Below are 12360 nucleotides of genomic sequence, written 5' to 3'. Positions count from 1 at the left end.
ACCCGAGGCAGCTGCGCTTGAAGCTCTCTCTGCTGGGACCCCCCCCACACACCTACAGCAGCTCAGGGGCCAGTAGGGTCGCCCTCCTTGCTGCCTGGGGTGGGGGTGAGGCAGAGAAGGCAGGCGGCGGGCTATTGCCACGGTGCGGGGAGCTACTCAAGCAGTAGGCAGAGGGATAAAGGACCTGGTTTCTGTTGAGGAAACAGGGTGGCCTGAGAGGTGTGGGCCAATCCTGACTTCTGGGCCACCTAGCAGAAGTGAGGCTCTTGCCAGGCTCTGACTGGCTGATCCCTGGGTGGGAGTTCCCGATGGGGTCTTGAGGACTCCCTGCTAAGGCCCAGCGAGAGATTTGGGGGAAGCTAGGGCCGAAGCCTGTGAGTGAGGGTCTGGTGTGAGGTGACTGACCTAGAGAATAAGAGGCCAGCATGCTTTCTTTATCCCACCTGACCTTTCTCTGGGCTTCCCCAGGCCTCAGCTTCCTGTTCTAGGGGGATGTGTCCACTTGCCCAGGCTCTAGGCAAGAAGACTGTGGCTGAGTTTGGTACATTATTTGGACTGTCGGACACTGGTCCCAATTTCAGCCCTCTTAACCCCTTCTGAGTCCATAATTCCTGATCTGACCGGGTGCCTGATCCTTCCTGGCCCTCTGCTAGCCAGGTCTAAGTCCTGCAGGCAGACAGGGGAGCTAATCCTGCTCAGGACAGTGGCCCTGCAGCCTTGGTCTCTTCTACCAGCATCTGTAGGCTCTGAGTCCACTTTTGGAGACTTTCTGCTTTTCCCTACCATACAATCCTCTTTCTTGTTGGCTTTCTCTCTCCTTCCTGCTTCCTTTCTCTTCTCTGGGCCCAAGTTTTCTTTGACTCAGAAGTGTTAGAGCTGGAAAGGGGCTTACCATCAAAGAAGGCAAGCTCTGCATGGGATAGATGGGGAAATGGAAGCCCAGAGAGGTTGCTAGAGTCACTCAAGGTCACACAGCATGCTTGCAGCTAGAATTCAGGCCTCCTGATTCTCAGCGGAGGGCTCCTTCCCTGGGCCCCATCTGCTTTCCTGTCCCTGGCTGTATTTGGACACAACATTGCCAGCTCAGCCTAGCCCGGTAAATGGGGGTATTTCACACTAATACGTAATTGATTGCCACGGGCAGGCTTTAAGTCTTTCCTTTCCTGAGAAACAGATAAACCAAACTTGGAAGAAGGGATTTCAGATATGAGATGTTTGGGGGCAAGTGGAAAGTCCCAGCCTCCCTCACATTTTCCAACAGAGCTGGACTCTGGTCATCTCATTTCTTCTGGAGTTCTGGAAGGGTTCCTGCTTTGGAAGGCCTCTTCTCCCCCACCTTCCTGGGTCCACTATGGCCCCTGACTCTCCCAAAATGGTAGTTTCTGGGATAGGCAGGAGACTATAGGGCTGCAGTGGAGGGCCTGGGTTCAGAGTGGGGTCTGGCAGGAGGAAGCTGGGTCCCCTTGGCTGCCCTATTCCAGGAAAGAGGTGAATGCTCACTGACCTATGGCATTTAATACAGTCATCTGGGGGGTGGAATGAGACTCCCCAGCACACAGAGAGGGAGGCCTGCTCCAGCTACTCAGGTCTGCTAAGACTCAGGTTTTTCCGGAGTTTGAGGGCTTGTTGAGCTTAGTCTCCGAGCTGGGCATCAGAGGGTCCAGCTTCGAGGGTCGCCTGTGGTCCTTGGCGTGGGCCAAGGAGTCCTGCGGTATGCAAAGCAAAGGGAGGTGAGTACGCCCCTGCCCCCGGTGAGGGGACCCATCAGAGAGCGCATCTTGCCTGGCAAGCCAGGCCTCAGAGGATCCAAATACAGCGGGCCCTGCCTTCACAGAGGATTCCAAACGTGTTTCGCCTGGGGCCGAGCTTGAGGGGCAGTTGTGAACAGGCCTGTTTGTGCGGACGAAGCCAGCAGCCTTTCTCTCTGGCACCGTGTGCCCCCACCACCGGAAGGTGGGCAGCGTTGAAGGGCCCAAGAGGATGCGCTCCCGGGAGAGCCTTCGGGGCTCTGGACTTGGGTGGGGGCCACAGCTACTCTGCCTAGGCGCAAACCCAGTGCTAAAGTACAGCCAGTGCCAAAACATTCCAGAAATGCCTGCAGGGGCAACCCTCATCCATGGCCATGTCCCCTTGATTCTCACCACCACCCTTGGGAAAGGGTGGTCTCGGGGGGCTTTCTATTCCCCTTGGGCAGGTGGGGCATGGCGACCAGGCCAGGGCTCCTGATGGTAACAGGGCAGGAGCTGAGCGCAGGTCTTCTGGACAGTCCTTCTCAGGGCCCAGGAACTCGGGGTCGGGGGTGGCAGCTGCCAGCCGCGCTGCCTGCACCCCACGGATCTTGTCCAGAGAGATCACTCACAGGCAGGTCAGTGACGACGGAGTTTGAGGGGCGGCCCAAGCCATATTCTTGCTCCTGCAGCCGTGTGGCCAAGTCCTGCCTCTCACGTCCCCAGCGTCGGGCCGAGTCCTCTAACTGCAGCCATGGAGAGGGACAGATAGGGACCCGCTGGGCAGCAGGGCCCATCCCTGCAAGCAGGACAACCAGAGCCCGGGCAACGTGGGCCCACTACCTTCTGGAGACAGCGGGCATGCCAGGGGTGGGCGGGGAGGGGCCAAATGACAGTCCGATTAAGGCACAGATGGGCCCTCCTTGAGTTCCAACAACATACTGGGCCCTGCCCTTGGGCACACACTGAGCCACAACCCTGGTCACACTTGGAGCCTGACTCTGGTCAAGGGTTGCTGAGTGGTGAGCCTGCGCAGGCTGACTGACGCCAGCCTGGCTCGCCTACCTGGCTTTCCAGGGATAGGATCCGGCTCTGAGCTCGTTCTAGCTTGGCCAGAAGATTGAACTTGTCTGAGGTACTGGCAAGGAGATCCTGTGGGCAAAGCAGAAGCTCACACCTGGCTCCCACTGGGGACTGCAGCCACGTGGGCTCAGGAGGCCGTGAGCTACTGAGGCAGAAACCAGCCAGGTGTGAGTTCCCAGCTCAGCTCCCCGACGCAGAGCCTCAGACCCAGGGCCAAACCCTCTTTCCCGAGGTTGACCTGAGATGGCAGCTGCTTTTTTCACCGCTGTTCTCCCCACAGATTTTGGTTATATGGAGTTTCTATACATCACTTTCTAAATGTAAAATGTACTAGGCAGAGTAGCGCACAGAAAGGACGCTTGAACAGGGAGTCTTTTTGTAAAGTGAGGGCTCCCCGTCCCCACACTTTACCCAGACGTCCACGCACCAGGGGAATGTTCAAACAGAACTCATCTCCTGTAAGTCCTGGGATGAAGAGAAAAACCCTCCTGTGTCCCCTGCCCACCCCTCTTCTGTAATTCCAAATGTCTTGTCTTTGGGTTTGCGTAAAGCAGGGGTGCCTGCAGCAGCCTTGGAGATGGAGCGGGGCCGGGGCACTTCCGGGGCCAGGGGCACCCACCTGTGCGGGCAGGGCCTCTGTGCCCTTGGAGTGGCCTGGGCCATCTGTCTCTTGTAGTCTCTCTGCCAGGTCTCCTCCTGCTCCCAACTCCCTGGGGTCCACCTGGGATGGGGGGAAAAGGGCTCTCTCTCCAAGGCTGTACCAATCCCAGGAAATGTTCCAGGACGGAACTCAGAGAGGCTTGTGTGGAGTCCCAAGTGCAGGCCAGCCAGGTGGCAGAAAGGGGTCAGGGATCAAAGGTCAAGGGCCATTAGGGGCTTGCTTTCTCCCAGGCTGCAAGAGGAGGGCAAAGGCGGAGCTTTCAGACCCATGTGTGTCCCCCAGGAGGAAAGAGGCGGGCCTGAGAGTTGGCACTCCAGGAGTCTCCAGGCACATGGGGGACCCTGGGAAGCCTCGCTCGGCATCATGGTCTTCAGCTTGGATTGGGCTGGGCACGGTTGCCGAGTGCCCGGCGGCCGGCACAGGCAGGCCCAGGCCCCCCGCGTGGGGGCGGCTCTTACCGGCAGCGCCTGCTGCTGCAGGATGATGGGCGCCGACTGGTGGCGGTTCTTCTCCAGCTCTGCCCGCAGCCTGGAGTTTTCCGCCAGCAGGACTGAGTACAGGTCCACAGGCAGGTTCTCTCCTGTCGGCCCCGGGGGAAGACCAGAGGCGGAGAGCACGGGGAAGGCTGCAGACGTGGCCACAGCTCTTCGTGAGACAGGCTTTCCTGTCGGCCTGTCCCCAGCCTGATCTGCCCCAGCATTTTGCTCCATTCTGCCCCTCCTCTGCTCCCAAGCCTTCAATGGCTCCCTGCTGCCAGGGGAATCAGATCCACATGCCTCAGCCCATCATTCTAGGCTCTTTTAGAATCTGACCCCCGTGTTCTCCATAACCACTCCCCGGCCTTTGGTCCTGGGTCGATTTTAGCTCTTCACCTCTCTCTCTCCTCCCTTCTCTGCTCCTGCCATTGTCACTCCCTGGGCCTTTGCCCGCCCTAGACTGCCTTCCCCTCTCTCATCCCACTCTGGGATGACCTCGGGGTTCCTGAAAGGCAGCCCCAGCTTGCACAGTTTTCCAAAGGCCTTCTGAAATGCAGCCGCCCCCCGCCCCCCCCCCACACACCCCCTTGCAGTGAAGGCTGCCACAGGGCTGGGCACATGGGGTTTCCCGGCTGGCGAGGCTGCACACATGGCTCAGGGAAATCCTCTGCCCGGGGCCGGCCCAGTACGGCTGGACCTGGTTCTCCCCCACCTCCCCCAGAGCCACCTCAGACTGGCCCTTCTAGGTGGCTCTGGTTAACGTCAGCGGAGGAAACAAACAAGGGCCGTTTGTTTTGTAGAAGCAGACTCTGAAGACAATGGGGAGATGAGGAAGTTCCAGAAGGGCCCGGGCAGCCCCTGCCTGCTCACTCCAGTCTGCGGGGCCTCTCTGTGGCTCTGAGCAGGGCCCGCTGTCTTTCTAGCCTGGGTCACACACTGTCCCCATGTGTCCCGAGGGGCTTCTTGGCAGGAGAACGGAGCCCAGGGGACCTTTGGGAGCCCCTCACTGCCTGCCTCAGTAGCGGGGTAGCATCCTTTGCCCCAGTTCTGCTCCTGAAGCCGATGCTCCAGGAAGGCTGGGCCCCCAGGGATGGGACAAAAGCTGCGGAGCGGACTCACCCATGGTGGGCTTTCCCTGTAGCCTGTTGAGCAGGGGGTCCTTCCTGTCCCGCAGCTTGTCCTCCAGCACCCGCTCCATCTTCTCGATCACCTGGAGGGCAAAGCACAAAGGCTGGGCTGGCCGCGGGGTTGGGGGTGGGGGGTGGTGCACCTCCCCGCCCAGGGCTGGCGCCTGGCGGGCTGGTCCCTGTGGCACCTGCCTTCTCCTGGTGCCGCACGGTCTCCTCCAGCGCCTTCATCTTCTGTAGCTTGTCCTGGTACCGCTTCAGCAGCGCCGCCTGTGGCTGCTGAGCCTGGTGCAGGAGGAGCAGCTCCTCTCGATCATTCTTCTGATGGTGGGGGAGGGAAGGGGGGGAAAGAAGGGGTGCCCGGGGTCACGCTTGGCCCCTCTGCTGAGTCTCCCATTGCAGTGCCCCCTTCCCTCCACGCCTCTCTCCCTTCTGCTCCCAGACACTGCTCTGGACATCCCCCAGCTCCCTTCCTCTCTGCTTCCCCTGCCCTATGCCCCCCAACCCCCAGCCCCAGCTCACTCGAATCAGCTCATTCTGCAAATGCTGCACTTTGTCCCTCAGTTTCTTCAGATCCAGCTCACTCAGCAGCAGTTTCTGCTTCATGGACACTGGTGGGGTGGGGGAGCTGTCTCAGGGAAGAGGCATCTCCCAGCTCAGCAGAGCTGGGGGGCAGGGACAGATGTCTCTCAGTCCTGGAGCTCGAGACAGGACTGGAGTCTCCAGTCCCCATCCCGGAGAGGACCCCACTAGTGTCCAGGAGCAGGCACGGCTGGGAAAGTGTCCCCACCACCCCGGTCTGCAATCCAGAGCTGGGCTCGGGCAGGCACCCAGATGCTCTCAGTGGCCCGTATACCCTCATCCAGCTTCTGGGCTTTGTTGGCGTTGTCCTGCTCCTCTTCCACCTCCTCCTGGGTCAGCTGGCTCCTCAGCATGCGGTTCTCGGCCTCCAGCATGCTGGTGTGTTTCCGCAGCGACAGGATGTCCTCTGCCATCTTCTGCATGGCCCGCTGGTAGTTGTTCATCTCCTGTGGGTCCCAGAGCTCAAAACCAGGTCCCCAGCCCCACTGGGGCCCCCACCCCACATCTGCACCCCCACTTGGAATTCAGTGGGCCAATGAGCAGAGTGAACCCCAAGCTGTACCCTTGAGTCTTAGCAACTCCTTAACGGGGTGGTAATGACACGACCCCCACCTCTCCTGGCCATGGGAGAGCAGTCATGCCAATGGTCTCTCCCAAGGGCCATGTCTCTTCTCGTGATGCCAACGAGGAGGGACCTGGGGCTCGCACCCCTGTTGAGGGAGCTCATGAGTGGCAGAGACTCGAAAGGCTCCGGGGCTGGGTTTCCAGGGCCTGGCTAACTCCAAGCCACTTCTCTGCCTTCTCCTTCACCCTTTTCTAATCCCTGTCCTTACTCATGTCACTGAGAACCTGGAGAAGAACCTTCAGAATTCCCAGTGAATGCTACTTGGGAGTTGAGCCCAGGCCCCATTCCCCCCGACCACCCCGGGGTGCAGGAAGAGACATCCGGTAGGCCCAGGAGACCCAGATAAAGACTTGAGGTCAGGACTGGGATCCAGCTACAAGATCTAGGGTATGAGGTGGGGCCAGGCTGCCGGGCTCTGTCTTTGATTAGGAGTAACAATAGTCCTAATATCTGGGGCTCACTGAGCACCAAGTGTGCCTCTGGGTTAGGCCCTCCCTCACTTAGTCCCCACACTGAGCCTCACATCCAGCCTGTCATCATCCTCATTGCACTGAAGGGGAAACCAAGGTCCAGAGAGGCGTGTAACTTGCTCAGTCACAAAACTAGTGAGTGGCGGAGAGAGGGTCTGAGACCCAGGCCTGCTGGTCCTCGCTCGAGTCTGTGTTCTTAAGTGCTATGCAATCCTGCCCAATGCCCCCATCCAGGGAAACTGCACAGCATGCTGAGAAGTGCTAGGAGCAGCTTCCCGAAAAGGATGGTTGGTGTAATCTCAGTTTGGGAAAAAAATTAACGTCTGCCTTCATGTGTGCATAGGAGATGAATGGGCTACACTAATGGCATTTGCTTTGTAGTAAAAAAAAAATTCCCTACTGTTATTTATAAAAAAGTTTTTAAAAGGGAATTTCTTAAATATAAATATAAAAGAGGCACTCAAAATGTGAGGCCAGGAAGGTTGATAGAGGGGGAGGAGGTGGGAGGGGGGGAAGTGAGGCGGGCAGAGTTTGCTAAGCCCTGGCAGCCGGTGGCCCTTCTGAAGCTGTGGAGGCCTGGCATGTGGGAGTGGGGCTCCTCGGCCGGGCCAGACCCCCAAGTTTCCAGGAAGCAGAGTTCGGCCCCCAACTCCCTCCTGGGCCCCCTGCTGACTGGGGCTGTGGCCTGGCTCCCAGCCACTGCCTCCAACCTGCTGCATGTGGGCCACTGGTTCCTTGGAGAAGGGTTCCCAGACAGCGGGGACTCATCAGACACCACTTGTCACCTGCCACTGTCTAGCTTTCTGGCCGGACTCCCTCTAACTGGTGCCAGTGCAGGGTCCATCTCCCCAGCACCTGCCCCAGTTGAGTTCCAGGCCTTGGCGCCTCTAGATCGGCCCATCTGGTGTCCTTGGGCAGCATCGTTAACTAAGCGACTCGGCCTAGAGACTGCACACGCACACACAGGGCCTTGTGGTCAGGCCTTGGTCAGAAGCCCGGTGTGGCCACTGACTCACTGAGCCTAGACAGGCCCCTCCAGCTTTCTGAGCCTCAGAGCCCTCTGAAAGGCTAAGCACAGGTTGCCTCGGAGCTTAGAGTCAGCGTGTGCGGCAGCTGGCTCAGGCCTTGCGCAGGACAGGTAGGCCCTGGATTCTCATCCCATTCTCATCCTGCCCCATTTCTGCTCAGCAGCTGCTTTAATCATCAGGTCAGACCCCTTCCTCCTCATCCTTGTTTCCCAACATGCATGACAGACAGTGCCCACCCCTCTGCTGGGCCCTGCATCTTCCATCTATGGCAGCCCTGAGACTGACACAGGAGTGGGAGGCCCAGGAGACTGTCAAGAGGAAGCACGTGTTATTTTGGAAAAGGAAATTTGTCCCCCTTCTCCTTCCCCAGCCCCGTTTCGGCTTTCATTATGTCATCTCTGAATAATTACAGCAGTATCCAAATGGGTTTCTTTGCTTGTAGGATTAAATCTCCTAGAGGAACACACACACACGTGCAAGAGTAGTGTTCCAGGATGCTCAGTGAGTTCAGGCCACAGACTTCTGCCGGGGCTGCATGGAGTACTCATAGAGAGCGACCTCGGTAGATTGTTCTGACACAGAGAGATGTCGGCACAATATTGTTAAATAAAAAAAGCATGTGGCAAATTGCTATGATCCCATCCAAAATGTGTGTGTGTGTGCGCACGCGTGTGTGGGCGTGCATTGCATACAGCTATATAAGAACAGTGGTTGCTGCTCTGTTTGGGAGGGGAAAGGAATACTTGTTTCCTTTCTAATCATATATATTTTTAATATAATATATAAAAGTATATATATTTGAGAGAGAGAGGGAGAGAGTGTGTGAATTTGGGGGGGGTGGACAGGCAGAGGGAGAGGGAGAGAGAGAATCTTAAGCAGGCTCCACGTCCAGCGTGGAGTCCAACATGGGACTTGATTTCAAGACTCTGAGATTGTGACCTGAGCCGAAACCAAGAGTTGGGCACTTAACCAACTGAGCCACCCAGGTGTCCCTCATTTTATATTTCTAATAAGAATATATCCATATATTATTCATCTAATTTAAAATAATTTTAATCTAAACACAATGGGGGTCATACCATGTTCATGGATTGAAAGATGCAATATTTGAAGGATTAGTTCTTTCCAAAATTGATTTATAGACTTAATGCACTTCTGATCAAAATCATAACATGTGTGTATGTGTAGAAATAGACAAGCTGATTCTATAATAGGTGAGAAATAAAAAGGGCAATATAACTAAAATATTTTTGAAGAGGAACAGTGGGGAAGACTTACTTTATCAGCTATCAAGACTTATGATAAAGTAACAGTAATTAAGACAGGGTAATATTAGTGCAAAGATTGATAAGTAGGTCAAAGAAGTAGAATAGAGAGTCTTGAAACAGATCCACATATATATGGACTCTGAACTCATGACAAGGATGGTATTCAAGGACTGCAGGGATAAGACTGTGATTGTAGCAGATGATACTGTGTCAGTATGATATCTATATAGGAAAGGGGAAACTTGGCTGCCATCACATATCATAAACAACAATAAATTCCAGAAAGATGGAGATCTAAGTATAAAAGGTAAAACAGTAAGGATTCTAAAAGACAAGGATAAGAATATCATTAAGAACTTCAGGGAGGAAAAGCTTTTGAACAACAGGACATGAAAAAGCACAAGTCAGAATAGAAAAGATTGATAAATTTGGTCCATTTAAGTTAAGAACCTCTAGGGACGCCTGAGTGGCTCAGTAGTTAGGTGTCTGCCTTCGGCTCAGGTCATGATCCCAGGGTCCTGGGATCGAGCCCCGCATCGGGCTCCCTGCTCCGCGGGAAGCCTGCTTCTCCCTCTCCCACTCCCCCTGCTTGTGTTCCTTCTCTCTCTGTCAAATAAATAAAAAGTCTTAAAAAAAAAAAAGCAACAAAAAAAAAAGTTAAGAACCTCTATTCATGAAAAGACATTATTAAGGGAGTGAGTAGGCAAGACCAGTAGGAGATATTTGCAACACGCATAACAGACCGTCGGCTCATATTCAGATATAAAAATAACTCCTACAAATAAGGAAGAAAAAGACAGACCCCTCAAGGGAATAATGGACAAAAGATTGAACTGGCACTTGACAGAATAAGTCAATAAGCATGTGAATTGGTGCCCACCGTCTTTAGTCATTTAAAACCACAATGAGGTATTACTATACGCCCACTAGAATGACAAAAACAGAACAAAACAATCCCAACCGTGTCAAATGTGGGTGAGGGTGTGGAACACGTGGAACACTTCTTCACTGTTGGGGGACCTGAAGGGCCACCACCACTTTGGAGAACCCTCTGCTTACAGGATGCCATTCAGGTTGAATGTAGGCATAGCCTACGATCCTGCAATTATACACCTGGGTGTATACCCAGCACAAACGCATGCATCCACGCATCAAGAAGCAGGTGTGAGAACATTCCTCGCAGCATTATTTGTATTAATCCCAACTGGAAATCACACAAATGTCCATCACAGTCGAACAGAGACATACAATGGAATATAAACAGCAGTAAAAATAAATGAGTGCCAACTACATGAAACCACGGGCAGGAAGCTCTCACACATAATCTCAAGCAAAAGAAGTCGGACACAAAGTACCTACCCAATGATTCCATAGAGATTTGGCTCAAATTGAGCCCCCCCCAACGTTGGATCCCTGCTGTTTGAGCAGTCTGCTTCTCCCTCTCCCTTTGCCCTTACCCCCGGTCCCGCCCTCTCTTCCACACGCACGGGAACACAAGCAGGGGGAGAGGGAGAGGGAGAAGCAGGCTTCCCGCGGAGCAGGGAGCCCGATGCAGGGCTCGATCCCAGGACCCTGGGATCATGACCTGAGCCGAAGGCTGATGCTTAACGACTGAGCCACCCAGGCGCCCTAAATGAATAAAAAACAAAACAAAACAAAAAAACCCCAGGCAAACTGAAGCACTAGAATTAGAAGTCAGGGTGTGAGATCTATGCGGGGAGCTGGGGTGGGCGTGACTGGGAGGTGTGGGGGGAGTTTTTGAGGTGCCAACAGTGCCGCACCTCTTGACCTGTGGGACACGCGGGGCTGACACATGTATGTTCACTTTGTGATAAATCACTGAGGAGAAGACATTTATGTTTTGTGCATTTGTCTGAATGTGTGTACTCCACATAAAAGAGTTAAAAACATTTAATGAATTAAAAAATAAATGAATCCTGGCTCAAGTCTGCTTAAGTCCACGAAGCTTCCACACCACAGTTCTGCTCTGGGGACCCTCCAGCTCTCAGCGACACTAGGTTCCTCTCAGCCCTGAGTTTTGGATGCTCCTGGAGGGGCGCTGCTCCCAGGCGCTCCTGGCAGCGTCTTCAGGCCGTGAGGCCCTCTCCAGGCCTATGGCGGAGGGCCTGGCGGAGTCTGCTCCGCCTGCAAGCAGGGACCTCTGAGGACCAGCAGGGGTGCACACTGATCCTTGGCAGGGGCCTACACAATGCCTCAGAAGATCCTGTGAGACTGATGGCTTCGGTGACACATCCAAGGTCAACTGGCCTGCAAATATGGGTCTAGCACTGGAACCCAACTCTACTCGAAAAACTATGCTCCTTGCACCTCTTTGATTGAGGAAGGCTGGGGCTTCACCCAGAGAGAAGAAGAAAGAATGAGTCCTGGCTTGGTTTGGAGCTCAATCAATCTACAGAAATTGAGTGGCACTGATCGGGGAGTAGCCAGTGTCCACCTGATGTCCCAAGGCCCCATTCTGCCCTTTGTCCCTGAGGTCAAGTCTGCCTCCGGGCGGAGGTGGAAGAAAGGGTTCCCCTATCTGCTCTTCAGGGAGCCAAACGTGCCCAGGCCTCCCTGTGTCAGAAGAGGTGGCCATGTGGCCTCTTCTTACTGTCCCCACCCCAGCTGGCCCCGGCTGGGAAGAAGACCGCAAATTTGAATGCGCCTGCCTGATCCCACTGCCAGCTTCTCCTCCAGATGCGCCCTGCCCGAGGTAGGGGTAGGGGGCCAGGGGCCCCGGGCAGGGAAGAGCTCTGCTTGATGCGGGAGCCCTGGGCAAGGCAGTCTGGGTGTTGGGTGGGATGCGGAGGGCTGAGATCGTCACAGCCGGCCGTGGTTCCGAGTGAGCTCCTAAGGTTTGGATCAGCTTCCTCCCAGCTCCGTGTCAACTCAGAGGCCTGGCATCGAGGCCTCTCGCAGGTACGCGAGCCACCCTGCCCCTCCAGCACACGCTCTCACACCCTCATGCATGCTGAGCACTGTGCCCAGAACCCCCATTCCCACGCCTGACCTTCATCTTTCTACAGTCCACGGGGCAGGGTGCGTGTGTGTATGCACGTACACCCGAGCGCGTGGAGGGAGTGGGGGGGGCGGGGGACAGCCCCCCTCCTCTCATCCAGGGCCCCACTCTTTCTAAGGGCCCATTGTTCTCGAACTCTGAACAGTCCTGGGGGTGAGTGAGGCTCTCTTTCTAACACCCCCCCACACACACACACATGAAAAGAGCTGAGGCTCAGAGCGAGGGAAAGAGAGGTGGAGGGAGCATGACTCCTGGTGAAATTGGGGTGTCCTAGCCTCGGCCAGATGGCCCCTT

The 12360-nt window shown here is 55.4% G+C and overlaps 1 protein-coding gene across 6 annotated transcripts in view; it reads right to left on the bottom strand.

The window, feature by feature from the left end:
* Positions 1 to 49: 49 nt before the first annotated feature.
* Positions 50 to 12360, bottom strand: part of CCDC33 (coiled-coil domain containing 33) — a 102592-nt gene continuing 90281 nt past the window's right edge. For 2 of the 6 annotated variants that reach the window (XM_027570849.2, XM_027570852.2), the window contains exons 12-20: positions 5931 to 6102; positions 5597 to 5685; positions 5267 to 5395; positions 5067 to 5157; positions 3930 to 4096; positions 3430 to 3531; positions 2793 to 2879; positions 2360 to 2473; positions 50 to 1706 (exon numbers count right to left, since the gene is read on the bottom strand). In XM_027570849.2, coding sequence (XP_027426650.2) covers positions 1599 to 1706; positions 2360 to 2473; positions 2793 to 2879; positions 3430 to 3531; positions 3930 to 4096; positions 5067 to 5157; positions 5267 to 5395; positions 5597 to 5685; positions 5931 to 6102 — 1059 coding nt within the window. In that variant the 3' untranslated portion in view covers positions 50 to 1598. The other 4 variants (XM_027570854.2, XM_027570853.2, XM_027570851.2 and 1 more) reach the window with 3 other exon arrangements.

The sequence above is a fragment of the Zalophus californianus genome, chromosome 6, assembly GCF_009762305.2.
Source record: "Zalophus californianus isolate mZalCal1 chromosome 6, mZalCal1.pri.v2, whole genome shotgun sequence".
Lineage (NCBI taxonomy): Eukaryota > Metazoa > Chordata > Mammalia > Carnivora > Otariidae > Zalophus > Zalophus californianus.
This window is presented reverse-complemented; position numbering and strand designations above follow the sequence as displayed.